The sequence below is a fragment of the Mobula hypostoma genome, chromosome 14 (assembly GCF_963921235.1).
Source record: "Mobula hypostoma chromosome 14, sMobHyp1.1, whole genome shotgun sequence".
Lineage (NCBI taxonomy): Eukaryota > Metazoa > Chordata > Chondrichthyes > Myliobatiformes > Myliobatidae > Mobula > Mobula hypostoma.
In genome coordinates, this window is record NC_086110.1 from 74,478,875 (window position 1) to 74,502,937 (window position 24,063).

At 42.7% G+C, this 24,063-nt stretch overlaps 1 protein-coding gene across 1 annotated transcript in view; it reads right to left on the reverse strand.

The window, feature by feature from the left end:
- dync1li2 (dynein, cytoplasmic 1, light intermediate chain 2) overlaps positions 1–24,063 on the reverse strand; it is a 130,311-nt gene that overhangs the window by 36,223 nt on the left and 70,025 nt on the right. Inside the window, exons 6-10 of the mRNA XM_063067241.1 lie at positions 16,418–16,511; positions 14,217–14,352; positions 9,343–9,454; positions 4,109–4,168; positions 752–793 (exon numbers count right to left, since the gene is read on the reverse strand). Coding sequence (XP_062923311.1) covers positions 752–793; positions 4,109–4,168; positions 9,343–9,454; positions 14,217–14,352; positions 16,418–16,511 — 444 coding nt within the window. The remainder of the gene's footprint in view (positions 1–751; positions 794–4,108; positions 4,169–9,342; positions 9,455–14,216; positions 14,353–16,417; positions 16,512–24,063) is intronic.

Sequence of the window (24,063 nt, forward strand, 5' to 3'; positions counted from 1 at the left end):
TCCATCTCAGCCTGACCTGCTGAGATTCCCCAGCATTTTGTGTGTATTGCTTTAGTTTTCCAGCACCTGCAGAATCTGGTGTTTTTATTTTTATCTCTCCACAATTGCCACTTGACCTCCTGAGTATTTCCTGTGTACTTTTTCTTTTTTAAAAGTAGTATATACAGTAGGTATTAACATTTCAAAACACTTCATGCTCAATATCACACTCAAGGGTCAGTAAGTTAAAAAATTTTCAGAACGGCTGGAGAGTGAAAATTTTCAGTGGGCTGAAATGTGGATTGCTTTGCTTGAGTGGTTCAGGTAGAGACAGTTTCAGCTTGTAAGAGGAAATCTGTAAACAGATCTGAAGTGAGGGAAGATACAAGGTTAGGTCAGAGGAGTGAGTATAATTATGCACAACATACACAAAATGCTGGAGGAACTCAGCAGGTTGGGCAGCATCCATGGAGGGGAACAAACAGTGGACACGTTGGACCAAGACCCTTCATCAGAGCTGGAAAGGAATGGGGAAGGAGCCAGAATAAGGTGGTGAGGGAAGGGGGAAGGAGTACAAGAACTCCAAACTCTGACACCCCGAGCTGTAATAGCGACTTCCTAATCACTACACCACTGTGGCACCCCAATGTACAATGGAGCAGAGATACTTCTGAGATTTGTCCAAATCCAGAGGCAATTATTGTATGGAAATTAATATCCCAGAGGAATATGTTTGTTTTTGACAGTTTATGATCTTTTCATTCATACTTACAGCAGGCCTTGAAGGTGTGGCAGGCTGTTTGGCGAGAAGAGACTGAAAGAGAAAAGTATGTCAGTGTTAGTGTTGCATTCCACTGTTTATCCTGAGACTGTTTGATTGATATTGTCTTAGCAATTTAACAATTCATTGTCTGCTTGAATTTTATATCATTACTTATACACAAGTAACCGCCTAGTGTATTTCCTAATGGTTGTAGTATGTACACACAGTTGTTCATTGTGCTCCCCTAATGGTTATACTGGTATGATTCTGGATATTTCTCTTGGTGCTGTATTACTGAATAGGAGCTTTCTCATTGGTTGGCTCTTATCTACATATTTGAATGGAACTTTCCTCATCTGTAGTACAAAAAGAGCTGCTCCATGCTGAGCACCCTCCCCCTCTTCAATTAGTAGACCTCTATCACTGCCTGTTTTCAACTCTTTGTTCTATTAACGCTTAATAAAACAATAATGAAGCAACAAGTTTTGTGCCTTTTTCTTTACTTCTGAAAGATCCTTGGATTAAGACACCAGGATCCAACATTAGAATACACTGGGAAGGAGTGGCATTGTCTCACTACAGGCAGAAAGGAGGAATCCTCACTACAGCTTCATCCTGTCAGTCTGACACAAATGTAAGCAGAGAGTCAACGTAGCTATATTTTGCACATAACCCAATTTTACATGTTTAAAGGAGGTGGGGAGGAAAAGATTTCAATGAATCATGTTGTTGGTGACATGACAACACGAGAATAAATGGATTGACAATGGAGGGACTGGCTGGCAATCCAGTGGCTTAATCAATAAAGCAGAAAATGCAAGCTCATGGGAAGTTCTGGCCACGTGAACACAGAACAGTACAGCATAGTACAGGCACTTCTTCCCACAATGTTGTGACGATCTTTTAACATACTCTAAGATAAATCTAACACTTTCCTCCTACATAATCCTCTTTTTTTTGTATCAACCCTGTATCAAATCGGTCATTAAAATAACAAAGTTGCAAATTTCTCCTGAAGAGAAAAATCTGTGAAAATAATTTCCTTGCCCTTCCACCCAGCACACATCTTGGATTTTATCTGGATATTAAAAACAAGAGACTATGTCGTGATGGAAGAGAGGATGTAGCTGTCACAGGAAGAGAGAACATGGTCATAATCTCCACACACCTAACAAAGATCGATTACATTGATTGAAATGTTAAACTTTTTTAAAATTTTCATTCCTAGGGTGTGAATAACAATACTAGTGCTTAGATTTAACAACCAGTCCTAAATGTAGAAGAGTCAACAATAATAACCCAGAGTGCAAGATAGGTGTCCTTCTCTGAAACACATTGGTGAATCGGTCGAGTTTTTCAAGACAGTCATATAGTTCCATGGTCAGCATTACTCACATGAGCTTTTCACCGCGGATGCATCACCGCCTGGTATGGAGGGGACACTGCACAGGAGCTGCAGAAAGCTGTGAACTCAGCCAGCTCCAACATGGACAGTAGCCTCTCTAGTATCCAGGACACCTCTGAAAGGCGATGCCCCAAAAAGGCAGCATCCGTCATGCAGGACTCCCATCGCCCAGCATATGCCCCCTTCTCATTGCTACCATTAAATAAGAGGTATAGGAGCCTGAAGAAACACACTCAACATTTCAGGAACAGCTTCTTCTTCTCCACCATCAGATTTCCGAATGGACAACGAACACTGCCTCAGTATTTTTCCCATTATGTATTGCAAAATATTGCTGTCACAAAACAACACATTTCATTATATACGCCAGTGATATTAAACCTGACTCTTATTTAATTCATTGTGTTTACATTCCCTGGCTGCTAGGGTGGGATTTGAACATCTTTCTGAATCAGTAACACCAGATAGTTTCATTAACACCCGCCACACTATTGCACTTTTTAAGAGTACTTCCATACCACGGAAATGAGCCTTTGCCTCAAGCTGCTGATGCTCTGCCAGCTTTCCAAAAGTTGTGACTCCACAAAGCGCGTTTTCAGTAACTCCATTCTACAGACACACTACCTATTGCACCAATACTAGAAAGCGAGCAGATGCTCTTTCAGCAGAATCTAAATTAAACCAGCCGCAATGTGCAAGAAGCAAATTTGAAATACAGACTTTAAATGCCGCAGGGCCTCGTCCTGTCCACCATAGTAATCTCCTCCAGATATGGCCAATGTTCCACCTCTGCTAGCCGAATCTTCCTAACCTCTGGAGTTCCCCCTCTTCACTAACTGTCTCCCACTCCTCCACTAAGATACTTAAAACCTAACATGAAAGAAATTTCAGTCATTAGTCCAAATACCTCATGGCACTCAATATCAAACTATTATTGTCACATGTACCAAAGTACAGTGAATAAACTGTTTTGCAGACCATTTCATTCCAACAGTGCACTGTAGTAGTAGTACAAGGGAAAACAATAACATAATGCAGAATGAATTTAAATTATTATGATAATAATGATCCTGTGAAGCACAAACATAGAACAGTACAGTACAGGAACAGGTCCTTCAGCCTACAAAGTTGTACGTGCTGAACTAAATATTGGTATTTAAAATGGTCAACTAAACAAATCCATTCTGTCTCCACAAAGTCCATATCCTTCCATTTTCTGTATTCATGTGCCTAAGAGCTTGCTAAATGCCTATATCATATTTGCCTCCACAACCACCCCAGGCAGCACATTCCAGGCACCCACCATACTGAAGTAATCCTGTCATGCCCATCTCTGAACCTGCCCCCTCTCAGCTCAAATACATGCTGTGGATATTTTGCAACCTTGAATTTGAAAGAGATACCGTTGTCAGCAGTACTCAACTGGCAAGAGGATCACCAGCGTTTTCCTTCCCCCTATTTGTAACATTTACTAGGAGCATTGCAAACAGAGGGCCCAAAGTATTGTTGAGGATCCCCACCACCCACCCCACAATCCCTTTTACCTACTACCATCAGGAGCATCAGGACTAGGACTGACAGAATGGTAACAATTTCTTCCCTGACTGTGAGACTAATGAATAACCTGCCACCACTGAGGTCATTAGGACAACAAACAGTTTACTGTACTATTTGCATGTGCTGCATACTTCATATATATTTTATTAACTTATTTGTGGTATTATTATATTTTATATGTGATATGTTTTGTGGGTGAACTGCAGTCTAGAGGAACATTGTTTCGTATATATTGACAGTTAATAAACTTGAGCTTGAACAAAGATGGAATATTCACCATCACCAGCAGAGGGCAACAAACTCCACCTTTCCCAACCAACACCAGAAATAAATACCACGCCAGAACCACCCTGGCCCACTGAAGGCAATCTGTGAATTTAATGACTGTGGTAGCACAAGCTTACCTGCTGCTTCATGAGAAAAACTTGCTCATCCTCTGAGGCCACTTCTTTATCGTGGACCGGCTGGAAAAGGATATTAAGAGTGAGCGTTAAACATTGTAATCCCAGTGCCAGCCAACCATAGACAGCAATGTATAGCACAGAAACAGACCCTTCAGCTCATTATGAACCACCTTCCTTTTATTTTTCCCACATTCAAGTCAAAGTCCCTCCAGATTCTACCACTCACACACTCATTAGGAGAAATTTACATTGGTAAGGCACATTCTCTCTGTGACCTTGTGGGTTTGCTCCCCACATTCTAAAGTTGTACGGGTTAGGGTTGGAAAGTGTAGGAATGATGTGCTGGCAATAGTTGCAGGCTGCCCCCAGCACATCCTTGGACTGTGTTGGTCATTGATGGAAACAACACATTACATTGTATGTTTCGCTGTACATGTAACAAAGCCCACTTTTTATCTTTCAAGTTAATCCACCAACTTGCCTGTCTCTAGAAAGAAACCTGCGAAACCACAATACTTTGAGAGAGAATGCGCCATTTCCACACATTGTACCCAAGGTCAGGATCAAGACCAGGTTACTAGAGGCAGCCGCTCGACTAGCTGTGCCACTTGTCCACACAATCCAACATGAGATCATGAACTCAGCACTCTACCCTGTTCTGCCACATTCCAGGACTGTGGACAATCCTTTTTCAAGCTCCAGCAAGATGCCTTCGTTTGGTTTTCCCACCCAACAACTCAGTTTTTACATTTTCCAGACTCTCCCAGCTCTGATGGGGGTGGGGTTCTAGTTTGCAGCTCTCTCCCTAGGAATAGTCCCCTCATGACACAAAAATCAGTAATGCCCCCTTGTTCTGAAAATCACCCCCACCCTCATGCTAATACCCACCCAACCAGAGGAACTAGTTTCTCTCATCTTTGTCATAATACCACAATGAGAACTACCCTTAATGATCTATTCTCAATCTTCTCAGCTGTTCCGTTCTACCCAGGGAACCATTCTAGAGAATCTGCTCTTCATCTTTCCCAAGAATAAATGAAAAGAGTGGCTCAACAATTAATACTGGCTGCCTCAACATAGAACACCTACAGCACAATACAGGCCCTTCGGCCCACAAAACTGTGCTGAACATGTCCTTACCTTAAAACTACCTAGGCTTACCCATAAGCCCTCTATTTTTCTAAGCTCCATGTATCCATCCAGCAGTCTCTTAAAAGACCCTATCGTTTTCACTTCCACCACCGCCGGCAGCTCATTCCACGCATTCACCACTCTCCGTGTAAAAAATTTACCCCTGATGTCTTCTCTGTACCTACTTCCAAGCACCTTAAAAATATGCCCTCTTGTGCTAGCCATTTCAATCCTGGGAAAAAGTTTCTGACTATCCACACAATCAATGCCTCTCATTATCTTGTACACCTCTATCAGGTCACCTCTCATCCTCCGTCGCTCCAAGGAGAAAAGGCCGAGTTCACTCAACCTGTTCTCATAATGCATGCTCCCCAATCCAGGCAACATCCTTGTAAATCTCCTCTGCACTCTCTCTATAGTAACCACATCCTTCCTGCAGTGAGGTGACCAGAACTGAGCACTGAGAACTGAGTGGGGTCTGACCAGGGTCCTATATAGCTGCAACATTACCTCTCCGCTCTTAAACTCAGTCCCATGATTGATGAAGGCCAATGCTCTGTATACCTTCTTAACCAGAGTCAACCTGCGTAGCAGCTTTGAGTGTCCTATGGACTCGGATCCCAAGATTTCTCTGATCCTCCACACTGCCAAGAGTCTTACCATTAATACTATATTCTGCCATCATATTTGACCTACCAAAATGAACCACTTCACAGTTATCTGGGTTGAACTCCATCTGCCACTTCTCAGCCCAGTTTTGCATCCAATCAATGTCCGCAGTAACATCTGACAGCCCTCCATATTATCCACAACATCCCCAACCTTTGTGTCATCAGCAAATTTACTAGCCCATCCCTCCACTTCCTCATCCAGGTCATTTATAAAAATCACAAAGAGTAGGGGTCCTAGAACAGTTCCCTTAGGCACACCACTGGTCACTGGCTTCCATCCAGAATATGACCCGTCTACAACCACTCTTTGCCTTCTGTGGGCAAGCCAGTTCTGGATCCACAAAGCAAAGTCCCCTTGGATCCCATGCCTCCTTACTTATCAACTTTGGCATTCAGGGTTCAACCTTGACCAAAGGAGCTATCTATGTGGATCTCTGGAAAGACAAAATTACTGATTGATTTTGTCTAAATCCAGATGTTTTCCAACAGTTTCTGTATCTCATCCTTTATAATCAATTCCCACTATTGATGTTAGCCAACCAGTTATATATTTTGTTTACACTTCCTTAAACAGTGGTGTTACAGCCAAGACCCAGGAGCAGAATTAGGCCAGCTGGCCCATCAGGTTTGCCCAGCCATTCCATCAGGACTGATTTATTAACCCTTTCAATCCCATTCTCCTGCCTTCTCCCCTTAACCTTTGACGCCATGACTAATCAAGAACCTATCAACCTCCACTTTAAATATACCCAATGACTTGGCCTGAACAGCCAGCTATGGCAATAAATTACACAGATTCACCATCTTTTGGCTAAAGAAATCCTCAACTCTGTTCTGAAGGATTGACCTTTTCTGAAGCTGTGCTCTCTCGTCCTCGACTCTCCCACTATAGGAAACATCCTCCCTAAATGCACTCTATCTAGGCCTTTCAATCCACCATCTCCATCTTCAGAAACAATATTATAGTTTAAGAGTTCCAGAAAACTAACCAATGCACCCACTACCAATTTCAGTTTTCTGCAACTCAATTTATCAGGTGTTGGGCTTTATCAGCATTCAATGTCATTTATTTTCTCGCATCACCAGTCTACCTGCTATCAAGGACATACAGACACAGAAAGGTGCTGGAAAAGGGCCAGTAACACCATGAAGGATCCCACCCACCCTGCTCATGGACTGTCTGTCCCACTCCCATCAGGGAGGAGGCTACGAAGCATCCTCACCAGGACCACCAGACCCTAAAACAGTTACTTTGCCCAAGCAGTAATGCTGATCAACACCTCCGCTCACTAACCCGGAGGTTCCTAACCTGGGGCCACAGACCCCTTGGTTAATAGTGGGGGTCCATGGCATAAAAAAAAGGCTGGGAACCCCTGCACTAACCCAATCCTCCACACCGCCCCCCCACCATATTTTAACATTTCCTGTCAGTCACCTTATATACAATCTACAGTGCCTATGAAAACTACTCCCCCTCCCCCCCCCGGAAGTTTCCATGTTTTATTGTTTTACAACATTGAATCACAGTGGATTTAATTTGCCTTTTTTGACACTAATCAAAAGAAAAATACTCTTTCACGTCAAAGTGAAAACAGATCTCTACAAAGTGAACTAAATTAATTACATACATAAAAAAAAACAAAATAATTGATTGCATAAGTATTCACCCCTCCTTCAAGTCAGTATTTAGTAGATGCACCTTGGGCAGCAATTACAGCCTTGAGTCTGTGTGGATAGGTCTCTATCAGCTTTGCACATCCAGACACTGCAATTTTTCCCCATTCTTCTTTACAAAACTGCCCAAGCTCTGTCAGATTCCATTGGGATTGTGAGTGAACAGTACCTTTAAGTCCAGTCACAAATTCTCATTTGAATTGAGGTCTGGACTTTGACTTGACCATTCCAGGATATTAACTTGCTAAGCCATTCCTGCGTAGCTTTGACTTTACGCTTGGGAATTATTGTCTTGCTGGAAAACAGATCTTCTCCCAAGTCGCAGTTCTCTTGCAGACAGCATCAGGCTTTCCTCCAGGATTTCCCTGTATTTTGCTGCATTCATTTTACCCTCTACCTTCACAAGCCTTCCAGTGCCTGCTGCAGAGAAGTATCCCCACAGTATGATGCAGCCACCACCGTGCTTCATGGTAGGGATGGTGTGTTTCGGATGACGTGCAGTGTTTGGTTTACGCCAAACATAGAGTTTAGTCTGATGGCCAAAAGGCATCTGCAGATTTTCTTGTCTTTGCTCCACTTAATTTTTTTTTTATTTTTACATATCTATAAATGTTTCTACAAACCACTTACGTTACCTACAAGTTTATTCTATTGTTCTTAAGCAATTGCACAATTCTAGACTGCCCCTTATTCCTGGCTGTGCTGTTTTGCCTGGTAGTTTTCCACAGCTCCATTTTGGATCTGATACTGAATGAAGCCCAGAGGCTGCTTGTACCCAGTTTGGCTCACATCCTTTAAAAAGTTGTGATTAACTCACTGGTAGTCTGATAAAATACTTCATGTTTGGATTTATTTATTTAATCACAGTCAAAGAATCAAGGCACTACAGCACAGAAACAGGCCCTTCAGTTCATTTAGTCAGTGCCAAACTATTGTTCTGCCTTGTCCCAACGACTGGCACCTGGACCATAGTCCTCCATACCCCTCCCGTCACTATACTTATCCAAACTACTCTGAAATGTTGCAATCAAACCCACATCTACAATTTCAGCAGTCTGTTCTGCACTTGTACCACCAAGAGTGATGAAATTCCCCTTAAATACTTCACCTTTCATCCTTAACCCATGACCTCTAGATCCAGTCTCACCCAACTTCAGTGCAGAAAGCCAGCATGGATTTACTCTATTTATACATAATTTTGTGTCCCTAATTATGTATTTCTCTTAACTCACAAGGCACACTATTTTCCCACACACATTCTTTACAATCCACGGGCTGGGGAACCAGAGATCTCTGTAACCACACCTTGTGAACACTTACCCATGCAAGCGGTGAGTTTAGTGTTTTATACTCATTTCCACAGTCCAAATGGCCAAGAAATACATTTCATGGTCAAATGGAACTATCTTTAATTGAGTGACCTTCAGGTTTGGTGGAAACAAAACTTAAGATAAAATAAGATCTTTAATTGTCATCTGCACTTTGAAACATACAGTGAAATTCATCATTTGCATCAATGACCAACACAGACCGAGGATATGCTGGGGGTAGCCCATTTATAGCGCCAACATAGCACATCCACAACATTCTATCTCTAATCTATATTGTTTCTGGAATGTGAGAGGAAACCAGAGCACCCGGGGGAAACCCATGCAGTAAGAGGGAAAACGTATAGCGGGATTTGAACCCTGAATGCCGGCACTGTAACGTGACTGCGCTAACCACTACACTACCACCCCGCCCTTGCACTGGCATTACCTTTTTGACCAGAGGCTTCACGATAATATCCTCATAGGCATCATCTTGCTTCAATGTTGCAAAGTTCTCATACAGAATAGCAATTTTCTTATCTTTGTCCCATCCTGCAGGACTGAAAATTATAGACAGAACCAACAGTAAACCATCACTGAAGATAACTAAAATCTACTGAAAGCCTCTTAACACTGCAATTTACATACTGGAAAAAGTTTGATGAGAACTGCCTGTAGATGATCACTCAAAATCTAAGTCTAAACATGTGCCCTTGAGACAGTGACACTGATAAGCCCTTACTGCATTATTTGCATATATGCAAATGTAGCTCGAATGTATTAAAGTGTAATATAGCTCAAGGTAACACAAGACTACATTTCAATTCGTCTCTCAACTCCAACAAAAATATTTGATTGTGTATATATAATGCATCCTTAATTTTATTAACTCATGTTTGTAATGTACTGCGTTGTGGCTACAAGGTAAATTTCATGCTATTTATACCTTATGTACGTCTATAAACATAAACCTGGAACTTGAGATAAATTAACACAAACCTGAGGGCGTTTGCGTCGCATAAACTAAGCGGTCATTCCCTCCAACACCAGTGCACAGTGATTACAGCATGTGCCATGTACAAAATCCATAGGCAATTACCATTGCCAAGTCTACTCTGATAGCACCTTCCCTACCACCATGGCAGGCTCAGCAGATGCAGGGGAACACATCAGTTGCCAGATCCTCTCCAAGTCGCACCATTTTGGCTTGGAAATACAACCATTCTTTCATTATTGGAACCTTTGACTAACATTACTATGGGAACACCGCCAACACAGGAGGACTTTTTTTCCACCGCAGTTAGGGATGAACAGAAAATTGTTGGTTTACTGGTAACCCCACCCAGATTCCAAAAGGGAAAGTACAGCACAGAAACAGGACACGTCTGAAAGTTTTAGGATCTGTGGACTCCATCAATAAACAAAACATTAAATAGTTAAAGGGGTGCATGGAGTATCCAAGGAGGGTTATATTAGGAGGGCGATGGTACCTAATGGCCACTCCTCTGCTTGCATCTTCAGAAACAGCTCTATTTCCATCTTTAATATCTTTATTTTTCCCTTTCAGGGTTCTTTTGAAGACCCTGACCTGGAGTTACATGATGACTTTGGTTCTTTGCGGAAATGGGACCTACTCTCGGGGTCTCACGACTAGCCGCTATTCATTATGCCAAGGATGCGGCCTAGAAGACTAGCGCACCTTCAGGGTTCCAGGATTTCGCGGTTCTGGAAACGGGCAGACTCTAGGTCAGTGCCACTGCAGAAAGCTGGTGGGTCGTGAGGGACGGAAGATCAAAAGCAGCGAGCAGGCTGCTGGCTGTGTGCCCAGAAACCTGAGTTCTTTGGGCACAGAGATCCATAAATCAGCATGTTGTTTTGTTATGTCTCCCCTCTCGCTGTGAAATGGGGACACCTCTTTTCCCTTATTAGGGAGAGAGAGCGCCTGTGGTATGTCGAATACCAGGTGAATGAGTAGTCTTTGGGGTACTGCAAGTCTTGTGTCTTTATTGATGCTTTGCTGTACACTTGAGTGCTTGGTGGGGGGGGGAAGAGGGGTCGTTGCTTTGCTGCTGCTTATGCGTGGGAGGCGGAGCTTTGGGTTTACTGTCATTCATTCTTTGGGGTACTCCTCTGTTGTCGTGGATGTTTGCAAAGAATGTATATTATATACATTTCTCTGACATAAATACGTACCTAGTGAAACCCATAGAAGGGGCTTGTCGTGTCCAACCTGGGCAGCTTAGTTCCCCACTGGGGACACTCAGCTCTCACACCTGTGGCTCCAAGTAGTTATTTGCATGTGACAGCAGCCACACCCCAGTACACCACTTCAGCAGGTGAGCTAAACCAGGTGAGAGTAGCCGGAGGGCCTCATATCTCAGTGTGATAGGGACATGCCTGTTCTACCATGCATAGTCAGCTCCAGCAGACTGGGGGTTGGGGGGTAATAAGATCTACAGTGAGACATGACAAGGCACAGAAGTAGTCATGGTCATTTACTATGACCAAGGAAGACCCCAGTTGTGATGACTACTTGTATCACTAGATCTGGACTTCTGAGGTTGAGAGAGTGGAATGTCCCAGTGCAATGCCTTTTCCACTTTTCCTGTCATTGTTGGATACGGTGGACAACCACAAAATACTTGGGTGCAACGATCAGCAATGCCTCCACCTGACGGGCTCTGATGCTGGTAAACAGCAGTATTGAACAAGTCCACTATATATTTTTAAATCTGTGCAATTTGCTCAGGGCGCTTCAACATGGAACTGATGCTGTAGCTGTGGGCGGACCTTCTAGAACTCTGTGATTAATGCTCCGTTATTTACTTTTTTTTATTGTTTGCACAATTTGTTCTTCTTATCCACCCCAAACTGGGTTTTTGATGATCTTTGATATGTGTTTTTTTTCTTTAAATGGGTTCTATTGTGTTTCTTTATTTTGTGGCTGCCTACAGGGAAACAAATCTCAAGGTTGCACAATGTATACATACTTTGATAATAAATGTACTTTGAATCTTTGATTTGGTTTTTTGTCCACACATTGAAAGTTTGATAGTTTTGTGTATTTTTTTTGTGGGTTCTATTGGGTTTCTTTGTTTTGTGGCTGCTGTAAAAAGACGAATTTCAAGGTTGTATATAGTAGACATACTTTGAACTTTGAAGACCACACTTCTGAAGATTTAATATCCAGCAGTTTACATTTTGTATATTTTCTACATTCACTTATATTTTCAATCTCTTTTATTATAATGAATGAGATGTTACAGCACAAATTTACAAAATAAAATACCACATAAAACCAGAGTCCTTCTGACATCTGACTGTGGAAATTATGTGTTCCACTGTACTGCTGCTGCTAGGAAAAAAAGCTAATTTCATTACATACGTGAGTGATGATAAGCCCGATTCTGATATGGGTCTCTATTATGGACTGTGAGTAGGAAGGGGGCAGCGAGAGGAGAATCATGGTTGGGAAAGGGGGAAGGGAGAGGGGAGGGGGGCAAGAAGCACCAGAAAGATATTCTGTAATGATCAAAAAGACTCTTGGCAGTGTGGAGGACCAGAGGGTTCTTGGGGTCCGAGTCCATAGGACATTCAAAGCTGCTGTGCAGGTTGACTCTGTGGTTAAGAAGGCATACGGTACATTGGCCTTCATCAATCGTGGAGTTTAGGATCTGAGAAGTAATGTTGCAGCTGTATAGGACCCTGGTCAGATCCCACTTGGAGTATTGTGCTTAGCTCTGGTCACTTCACTACAGGAAGGATGTGGAAACCATAGAAAGAATGCAGAGGAGATTTACAAGGTTTCCTGGATTGGGGAGTATGCCTTATGAGAATAGGTTGAGTGAACTTGGCCTTTTCTCCTTGGAGCGACGGAGGATGAGAGGTGACCTGACAGAGGTGTATAAGATGATGAGAGGAATTGATCATGTGGATAGTCAGAGCCTTTTTCCCAGGGCTGAAATGGCTAGCACGAGAAGGCACAGTTTTGAGGTGCTTGGAAGTAGGTACAGAGGAGATGTCAGGGGTAAGTTTTTTTTTATAAACGGAGAGTGGTGAGTGCGTGGAGTGGGCTGCCAGCGGCAGCAGTGGAGGTGGATACGTTAGGGTCTTTTTAGAGACTCCTGGACAGGTATGTAGAGCTTAGAAAAATAGAGGGCTATGGGTAACCCTAGGTAATTTCTAAGGCAAGGACATGTTCAGCACAGCTTTGTGGGCCGAAGGGCCTGTATTGTGCTGTAGATTTTCTATGTTTCTACATGGACTAGAAGGGCCGAGATGGCCTGTTTCCATGCTGTAATTGTTATATGGTTCTAAACCAATTGTTTGGAATCAAATGATCTTGCCAAGTATCTCAGGGCTGGGTGTGTCTGTACCCACACCACTCCCCCCCCTGCCACCTGTCCCACATCCCTCCCACGGTGCTCCATCCTCGCCATTACCAAGATCCTTGACACCTGCCAGATTTACAAACTCACTTCTCCACTCCATTGACAAATATAATACTGTGCATCCTAGTTATATATACGTGCCTAAGACTTTTGCACAGCACTGCATTATTTTATTTATTTAGAGAAACAACACGGCACAGGCCCTTGCAGCTCAACAAGCCGTGCTGCCCAGCGACCCACCTATTTAACAGGACAATTTATAACTGCCTGTAGGTCTTTGGGCTGTGGGAAGAAACCGGAACATCTGGAGGAATCCCATGTGGTTCACGGGGAGAACATACTAACTCCTTACAGGCATCACCCAAATTAAACTCCAAACTCCTGATCGCCCCAAGCTGTAATAGCATTGTGCTGACCGCCATGCTACCGCGGTAATAAACCCCATTCTGAGATGCTTCATCATACACTCTGTGAGCAATACCAGCCAAGGGCAGCACATGAAAGGTGCCCTACAGATGTAATAACTAATTTAACAATGTGGTCATCGATGAGTTAAACCAGGACACACTTTGAAAATACAAAGTTGAAGCACTCTGTTATAAAATCACAATAGTGATCATCAATGACATCATTGTTAATTTAGTTATTACACCTTTAAGTCACCTTTTTTGTGCTGCTCTTGACTGGTATTGCTCACAGAGTGTACAGGAAAGTTCTCAGAATCAGGTTTATTGTCACTGACATGTCGTGAAGTTTTGTTTGTGGCAGCAGTACATGGTAATTATAAGTTATGAAAATAAATTGTGCAAAGGACAAATAATGAATAAGTTTATTGACTCAGGGATATAACAATGCTGAGCTGAGTCAGGCTGGGTGTACAGATGGCAAGTGGCACAATGACTTGTACAAATAACATACAAAGTGTACTTACATAAAGACTGCATCCTTTTCTACCACTAAGGCAGGTGTAGTAAACTGGAAATCATACATTTTGTGGACAAGATATTTATATAAGAGATCAACGTTCTTTTCTTCTTTTATTGACGTATAAACCAAGGCAGCTCCATCTGAAACACCGATTAAGGAAATAATCTGACAGGAAAATGCATTTAATCTGAGTGTGGCAGTGAGGAAAAAAAGCAGTGCGATGAAAGTTCATCTTTGGCATTAACAGCACTCCCCTTGTCTCTTTATTTATACTCTATTGTCGCCAAACAATTGGTACTAGAACGTACAATCATCACAACGATATTTGATTCTGCGCTTCCCACTCCCTGGATTATTTTTATTTTAATTAGAGATACAGCACAGTAACAGGCCCTTTCAGCCCAACGAGCCCACACAACCTGATTACACCCATGTGTCCTATAAACCGGTATGTCTCTGGAATCTGCATGGGGAGAAAGCCCACATGGTCATGAGGGAAAATGTAAAAACTCTTTTCAGACAGCAGCAGGAACTGAACTTAGATTGCTGGCACCGTAATACTGTTACACTAACCCCTAAAAGGATAATGATATAAAACAGCTCAACAAACATTCACCTTAAATTTGAAGAAGTGATGAATTACTTCCCATTCTTCAAGGTATCAGGAAAAAAATCTGATGACTCAGATTAGTTATCCCTTGCTCAAAACTAGTTTACGAAGATAATTTTGAACTTCAGTCAGCACAGTTGTCACTTAACTCAAAACATCCTCATCTTTCAAACCAACATCTGCTGCATTTTGTGCCCTTCCACCTTAAACTTATTTGTAATTCTCATGGATTGTGCTCTCTTGTTCCCCTGGCAGTGGCCATCAGATACCTCTCGCCAAGTGGTTATTGGATCACATGTGAAATGACCATGGAGATATCACGAAGTCTGATCCCATCAGGAAAGGCCATATCAATCAGGGGTTGTAAAAGGGAAAAACTGCAGGTGTTTTATTTCATTTTCTGTGTGTCCTTTGGAAAGCAATGCAGGGAAACATCACACAAGAACAAGAGTGTAGGGGAATGAACCCTTGTCACAGTTAGGAAGCTCTTGGATATTCATTTGAAGAGAACCTACAGCACAAATGCTGGGAGATGGGATTAGACAGCCCAAGTAATTAATTAGTTTTTGATTCCATTAACAACCTTATATTCATACAGCACCTTTCACCTTATTTGCCACTTCCCAATCCAAATAGAGACAATTATAATTTTTTTGTTATCCACACTATCTGCAGATCCATGTACATGGGAGGTCAGCCATGCATTGCAAGGAATGTTGATAAACACTGTGCATTCTTCCAGAGCTGTCTCCTGGGGTGACGAGTAAATTCTGCTTAGTCGTGAGACATTCTGCATCCAAAGTGCTCGCAAGTAGTGAAATATTGATACAATAATCAATAGTCAATGTGGAGCTGGAGTCAGGAATCTGGGCCAGATGATTTATTCTCCAAGGTATTGTGATTGTTTTTGCTTACAACAGCCTCCTTGAATATTATTGCATGTATGTGACTTCTCATGTCCTATCATCACTAGTGTTTTAGTATGCAAGTGAAAGTAGATGTGTGCCAAACTACAGAAAGATTTTGCAGTGAAGTCAGGATCAGCAACATTAGTGGCTGCAGTTGCTTGCTGCTTCTGTGGTAACCATGAGCTACGGCTGTAGTGGGTGCTGAGAATAGCTCCTGTTTCCCTGTAACTTACCCAAACTGACATTGAAGCTTTTATATCCACACTATGCCTCCACCATTAGATCTCTGAAAGGTCTACACTACCTTAGTATTTTGTTCTCAATTTGCGTTTTAAAAATATCTCTCATTGTAACTGATAGCAATCTTCAATATATTGTGTTATACTGCTGCCGCAAAGCAGCAAATTTCACAAAATATGTCAATGTTGATAAATTTAACTTTGTAGCCATGGTGGCCTTCTCTACATTTTCAGTTACCACCGAAAACCTGACCCGGTATTGAGGACGAGATGTGCATCTTTGCAAACAATGACAGCAGCCAATTTGTGTACAAAGATTGCACCTTTTGATGTCTCCACACTCTCTATCCACAACCAGTGGTGGGAGAAATTGCGAAGCAGTGGCGCCCCTGTAGTGGGGACAACAGTGGATTCATCACAGCAACGTTCACTAATAATTGAAGGATACACTCTAAGCAGAATCTACGAATATGTGACTGAATGAAATCCAAGTGCTCGTCCCTGTAATCGTGTTCCTTCTCTAATATGCTGACGGCGTCGCACTGTAGGAGAGAAGAGATACAGGTGAGCACAGTAAATCTGTAGGAAATACAACAGTAATGTGCTGCAGGAGACAGTTAAACATTTTTGAACACACTTTACCTTTCTGCAGAAATATATCTAGTATGTACACGGAGCACTTTCCAACTACAGTGCCTGCAACTCCAAGAGATGACAAGTCTTCCGCACAGGTCATTGTAGTTAGCAGTGGTTTCTTTTCCATTTGTGATATATTAAAACTGAGAGCATTTATTTTGTCCATGGTTGGCCACGTGAATCTATTTAGAGTCAGAGTCATTGAGAGATGCAGCACTGAAGCAGGCCATTGGGTTCACTGAGTCTACATCAACCATATTCACATTACAATCACCTTATTCTTCCCACATTCTAATCAACTTCTTCCCTCAGGCTGAGACACCAATGAGTACCCTGCCACCAAGTTCTCGTCACTATGACAGCCAGCTGTTTACCTGTGCTGCGCACCAAATGCATTCTGAATTATATTTTATTAATTTATGATAATATTTCAGCTTATGTGGTGTGTGTGATATGTGTTTTGTTGATTTTTTTCTTTGTATTAGCACAGTTTGTTGTCCTTTGCACACTGGTTGTTTGTCCGTCCTATTGGGTACAGTCTTTCATTGATTCTATTGTGTCTCTTTGTATTTTCTGCGAATGCCCACATGAAAGTGAGTCTGAGGATTGTATATGAGACGCATGTACTTGGATTATAAATTTACTTTGAACTCTGAACATACACTATTACACAGGCAAGCTTCCTTCTGTACTTGGTCGGTAAACCAGTTGGACTTTGTAAACAATCTCAAATTCATGACCACTTTTACCACTGCTAACTATTTTTTTAATATAAAAACTATGTTTCTAGAAGTTTTCACGTTATGCTGCATCACATATCACAAGGTACCCAAAGTGACAGTGTTGCAAAAGCAAAGTAGTGCAAAATGGCTGAGAAGCTCTATCCACACAAACACAACACGAGCTTTGGTTCTAAAGAAAAGCAACTTTGCAGCATTGAAAATCTGAAATAAAAACCAGAAGCAGTCAGACTGCATAGAGAAAAATACTGTCCCACTCCCATCAGGGAAGAGGCTACGTAACATCCACACAAGGACCACCAGACTCAAAATCAGTTACTTTCCCCAAGCAGTAAGGCTGATCTACACCTCCACACTCCCAACCACCACTACTTTATCATTTCATGTCAGTCACGTTATGTGCGGAAGCTCCTGTGCCCAGCATCACTTTATGGACATACAATCAATGTACACAAGCTACCTTGTATATTACTGTTTTTTTTTACTTTCATTGTGTGTTGCTGCATCAGATCCGGAGAAACAATTATTTTGTTCTCCTTTACACTTGTGTACAAGAAATGACATTGAACAACCTTCAATCTTGAATGATTGTGAAGGTAAAGCATTGTGGACATTGTAAATCTGAAATAAAAAGAGAGGTGCTGGAAGCAGTCTATCTGTGCATTGAGAAATATTTCAGGTCGATGATGCTCTATTAGCCTGAACAACAGTAAGTGCTCTACAATGATGTACAGCTCAGATAAAAATCAGCATCTTATCCCTCACCAGAAAACCTGTTTGCTCTCAACTTTGTGTTCCAACTTAACACTGAAATCTCCAGGTATTTTGTGGTGGAAGTATGTGTTGCTGGGAAGGGGAGCACTAGAAAGAGGTGAAAGTGAGGATTATAGAAGCACAGTTGGAGGAGGCTTGTGTGGAAATTCAAACTGATTATGTAATTTAGATCTTTTTATTAACATAAGAGATTCTGCAGATGTTGGAAATCCAGAGCACCACACACAAAATGCTGGAGGAACTCAGCGGGTGAGGCAGCACCTATGGAGGGGAATAAACGGTTGATGTTTTGGGTCGACATCAGTACTGGAAAGGAAGGGACAGGAGCTGGAATTTGGTGGTGGTGGTGGGAGGGGAGGAGTACTAGCTAGATCGGTGAGGGCCAAGGTGGGTGGGGTTGGGGTGATGTGAGAAGCTGGGAAGTGACAGGTGGAAGCTGTAAAGGGCTGAAGGAGGATTCTGTTAGGAGAGGCGAAAGCACCATAGGAGAAGGGAAGGAGAAGTGGCACCAGCGGAGGTGAGGAGAAGAGAAGTGATTAGAGGGGAGCCAGAACAGAGAACGGAAACAGAGAGAAGAGGGAGAGAGGAGAAATTACTGGAAATCCTAAACTTAGATTAGATTATGAGGACACTCAGTCCTCGTTTATTGTCATTTAGAAATGCATGCATTAAAAAATGATACAATGGTCTTCCACTATTATATCACAGAAACACAAGACAGACCAAGACTAAAACTGACAAAAACCACATAATTATAACATATAGTTACAACAGTGCAAAGCAATACCGTAATTTAATAAGAGCAGACCATGGGCACGGTAAAAAGTTTCAAAGTCCTGATAGCCCCAACATCTCATGCAGACGGTAGAAGGAAGAAACTCTCCCTGCCATGAGCTTCCAGCGCCGCAAACTTGCCGATGTAGCATCCTGGAAGCACCTGACCACAGTCCGACTCTGAGTCCATCCGAAAACTTCAAGCCTCCGACCAGCCCTCTGACACCGAGCACCATCTCTGCCGAGCGCTTCAACCTCGACCCCGGCCGCCAAGCAACAGGCAAAGCCGAGGATTCAGGGCCTTCCCCTCCGGAGATTTCGGATCACATAGTAGCAGCGGCAGCGAAGCAGGCATTCCAGAAGCTTCACCAGATGTTCCTCCGTGCTCTCACATCTGCCTCCATCAAGTCAGGATTGTGCACGGCCTCCTACTTGACAGATTGCAGATATTCATCACCAGAGGCCTCACGCACTGCATCGCGCCGCCATCTTCTCCTCTTAGATATTAATGCCATCAGGTTAGTGGCTCCCCAGACAGAGTATGAAGTATTAACCTCCAACCTCCAACCTGAGAGTGGCCTCATCATGGCAGTGGAGACCACACGCCATCAGGTTGGAGATCTTTTCCTTGTTTCTTTACACAGTTACCACTTCAGCCCAAACTAGTCATTTCCATTTGGCAAGAATACTGTTACAGTGGAGAGGGTATAGGAGAGATACACAAGGACTAGAAACATTTCCTCTATCTCCTCTCCTATCAGATTCCTTCTTCCACCAATCACCTCCCAGCTTCTCACATTATAAGATGATGAGAGGCACTGATCGTGTGGATAGTCAGAGACTTTTTCCCAGGGCTGAAATGGCTAACACGAGAGGGCACAGTTTTACGGTGCTTGGAAGTAGGTAGAGAGGAGATGTCAGGGGTAACTTATTTATTTATTTTACGCAGAGAGTAGTGAGTGTGTGCAATGGGCTACCGGGAACGACGGTGGAGGCGGATATGATAGGGTCTTCTAAGAGACTCCTGGACAGGGATATGAAGCTTAGAAAAATAGAGGGCTATGAGTAACCCGAGGTAATTCCTAAGGTAGGGATATGCTCGGCACAGCTTGGTGGGCCAAAGGATCTGTATTGTGCTGTAGGTTTTCTATGTTTCTATGTCATCCCCTTCCCCCATCCATCTAGCTTCACCTATCAACTTCTAGCTTGTCCTCCTTTCCCTCTCTGAACCTTCTTATTCTGGCATCTGCTCCCTTCCTTTCCAGTGCTCTTTAAGGGCCTCAGTCCAAAATGTTGACTGTTTATTCATTTCCATAGAGGCTGCCTGACTTGCCGCATTCCTCCTGCATTTTGTGTGTGTTGCTCAAGAAAACTGGTACGTCAGCCACTCTCAACTCAGTCAGAAAGAGAGGAACTGGAGAATACTGGTATCCAAAATAATTAACAGTTCATTTAAACCAAGGAGAAAACTTGCCAGAATCACTTTGATCTGCAAATGGCAAAAAAAATTGGAAAATACATTCCATACATTCAAAGTAATCTGAGATGAACTGAAGAACAGTAGATTAGAAGTACTGATCTCTGGCGAACTGATCTCAATTTCCAGACAACTAAGCCCCATTCCTGTTCATGTTTCTCATCTACTGACTTCTACTGAAGTACTGTGCTCCTGAAAGTGTGGAGTTATTCTTGGATCTGTTGACTTAGCATACAGAGCTGTGACAACATATGGTGTGGAACATGACAGTACAGTGACTACATTACAGCCATGTCCAGGGAATAGACAAGGGACACAGCGACACAATGTCAAATCCAATCACAGCAGCTGGGGATTTTAAATGCAGTGAAGCAAGTAGACCTGGAATTAGTAATGGTGACAGTGAAATAGCTGTTTGATCACAAAATAAAAACAACTTGGTATATCTGCTACTTGCAAACCCGGCAGGAAAAAAAAGCACAAGCGGGGAAGCCAGAAGACACAGGAGCAGAATTAGGCCATTCAGCCCATCGAGTCTGCTCGCCAATCCATCAAGGCCAATCCCAGATCCTACTCAACCCCATACACCTGCCTTCTCGCCATATCCTTTGATGCCCTGACCAATTAGGAAACAATCAACTTCCACCCTAAATATACCCACAGACTTTGCCCTCACCACAGTCTGTGGCAGAGCATTCCACAGATTCACTACTCTCTGGCTAAAAAAAAAAAATCCCCCTTACCTCTGTTTTGAAAGATCACCCCTCAATTTTGAGGCTGTGCCCTCTTGTGCTGGATACCCCCACCAAAGGTAACATCCTCCTTATCTAGTCTTTTCAATATATGGTAGGTTTCGATGACATCCCCCCACATTCTTCTAAATTCCAGTGAGTACAGGCCCAAAACTGCCAAACATTCCCCCACAGCACCTGGAGGAATAGCATACAAACTCCTTACAGGTAGTGGTGGGAAGTGAACCCATGTCGCCAGTACTGTAAAGTGTGCTAACACTATGCTACCATGAGGATATGCCCTTATGATGTCCAAACTAATTACCAGTAAATTTAAATTGAGGGGCAAAAGAAATTTACCACTTGCCCTGTCATTGAGAAATGGATGACAGCATCAGAACTGATAGCTATCCTCAAGCCATCAGCTCATTCCAGCCTCTGATCTTGGGGTCCAAGAATAGTTATTCCCCTTCAACCACCTGGTTCTTGAACCAATGGCAATACCTCAATCACTATAGGTTTATCGGCACTATGACAACAATATAGACTTTATCACAAACAAGCAAAGCTCTGCAGATGCTGGAAATCTGAGCAACACACACAAAATGCTGGAGGAACTCAGCAGGCCAGGCAGCATCTATGGTAAAAAGAGTAGTTGATTTTGTGGGCTGAAACCCTTTTATTTTTTTAAAATATGTGTCTGTGAGTAAACAAGTTTATCATTTGCACCTGTGCACCCATGTACTTGTGTATATGACAATAAATTCAACTTTGAACATTTGAACCGCGGTCTGCTGCTCCAGCACTGATGTCTCTTAATTATTGTCTGGACCCGTGCTGTGCACTACAAGCACTTTGAATTATGTTAACTTATAGTAATATTTCATTTTATGTATGGTGTGTGATATATGTTTTGTGGGTACACTGTGGTCCAGAGGAACGTTGTTTCATTGGCTGCAGGCATGTACATTCAGATGACAATAAACCTGAACTTGAATTTTAAAAAAAGATCAGCCATCATAGAGTGGAGGTGTGGACTCAATGGGCCAAACGGACTAATTCTACTCCTGTCTCTAATACAAATACAAAGTAACTCAGATAGTTCTTGATCAATGGAGTAAGTCGCTGGATACATTTTCAACTATGACAAGACAGGCCAGAGTTAATAGTCCCTGACAACTAACCCCATATAATTAAATGCAAAGCCTTTAAAAAAGTAGTCTCCACTTTATTTCAGACTTTGCATTAGTGATGAGAATCTAGTAAACAGGAACTACAGAGATATTTAGATTGAAAGCAATAAGAAATGGGAACAGGGCAACTGCTGGACTAAAACGGTCTGGATCCGGGGATAAACAGCAGCTGAATCATTGAGCTGAATCATCTCCCTCGTGGTTCTGAATGCAATGCATTTTATGTACTACGCCCTATTGCAGTATCTCATCTTCGCCAGGAGGTGTCGCTTCGGGACTAAATTACAGCACAATGCGCTGACAATACACGGAGCGGGCAAGGGTGTGTCTGACCGGAGCTTACATCCTTCCACCTGAATATCAGCAGAGCAAAACACACAAAATACTCGCGGAACTCAGCCATGATGAAGGGTCTTGGCCTGATTAATTGAATGTTTATTCCCCTCCTGACCTGTTGAGTTCCTCCAGCATTTTGTGTTTTGCTCCTGAAATCCAGTATTTGCAGAATCTCGCGTTTATAATAGCAGCAGAGTTTGGTTTCCAGTCACTGTCACTTGGTCAAGATTTCACTCAGTCAAACCCACGAGGAGGCTTGTGTGCATCAGCCACCCTAAATAAAGAAGAGTGCACACAAGCAACTTCCATATCGTGATACAAAACCTGAACCAGCCCTGAGGGAGACAGACCAGTACAATTCCGCTGTCATGGCCCAGTAACTCAAACACTGACAGCATTAGTGGCCTGAGTGAGGCACTGGGCACAACATCTATCCTTCACTGGGAAGAGGCTGTAATTTGAATACAGTAGGGCGGAGCAAAAATGGATTTCAATTGATGCGAACATTTTTGTGAGGAATTGGTTTTTAAGATCCTTCTTTAAAAGATTTTGTTCAAATTTAAATGATCCTTCCCGCCTATTACACAGAAAATATTGAAAAAGTTAACTGAAAATTCAGAAGGTCCGAACCTAACTTGTGTTCCCCTTTGTGAAGATGCAAGGTTCAATGTTGGTAACAGGTCTCTTAGTGGTTCGAATCGTACTCTTGAGGTTTAGTACCAGTGGTGAAAGTACACTATATCTGGTTTATACCAACAAAGCAGGTGCCTATAAAAGCAGCTCCCTGACCCCACATTTCGACTGTTACATCTGTGATGTTAATTCTACCATACAAACCAGTGATCAAATAGGTCATAAGAACATAAGAAGTAGGAGCAATAGGCCATCTGGCCCATTGAGCCTTCTCCACCATTCAATCATGGCTGATCTGACCATGGACTCATCTCCACTTACTTGCCTTTTTCCCATAACCCTTAATTCTCCTGGGTCAAACCAGTTCTAAAGGTGGTGAAAACCTGGTCTGAAGGTGCAATCTCTGCACTGCAGGACTGCTTTGATAATACGGACTGGAGAAGATCAGGGAGGCTGCTATCTATGGCAACCATGTTAACATTGAGAAATCTGTGGATTCTGTCACCAGCTACGTAGAGAAGTATACTGAGCACCATTGAGAGTGTCCTGACAAGTTGCATCTCCATCTTGAACATCAGACCAGAAGTCCCTGCAAAGGACTGTGAGAACAGCTAAGAGGATCAGAGGGGTCTCCCTACCTTCTGTCAGGAACATTTATCAGGAGTGCTGCATAAGAAGGGCCCTTGGTATTATTAAGGATCCCACCCACCATCCAGCATCCTCTGACTTTCTACCATCAGGCAGAAGACTACGATACATAAAAACATGATGAGAAAATTTCTTCCCTCAGGCCATTAGGC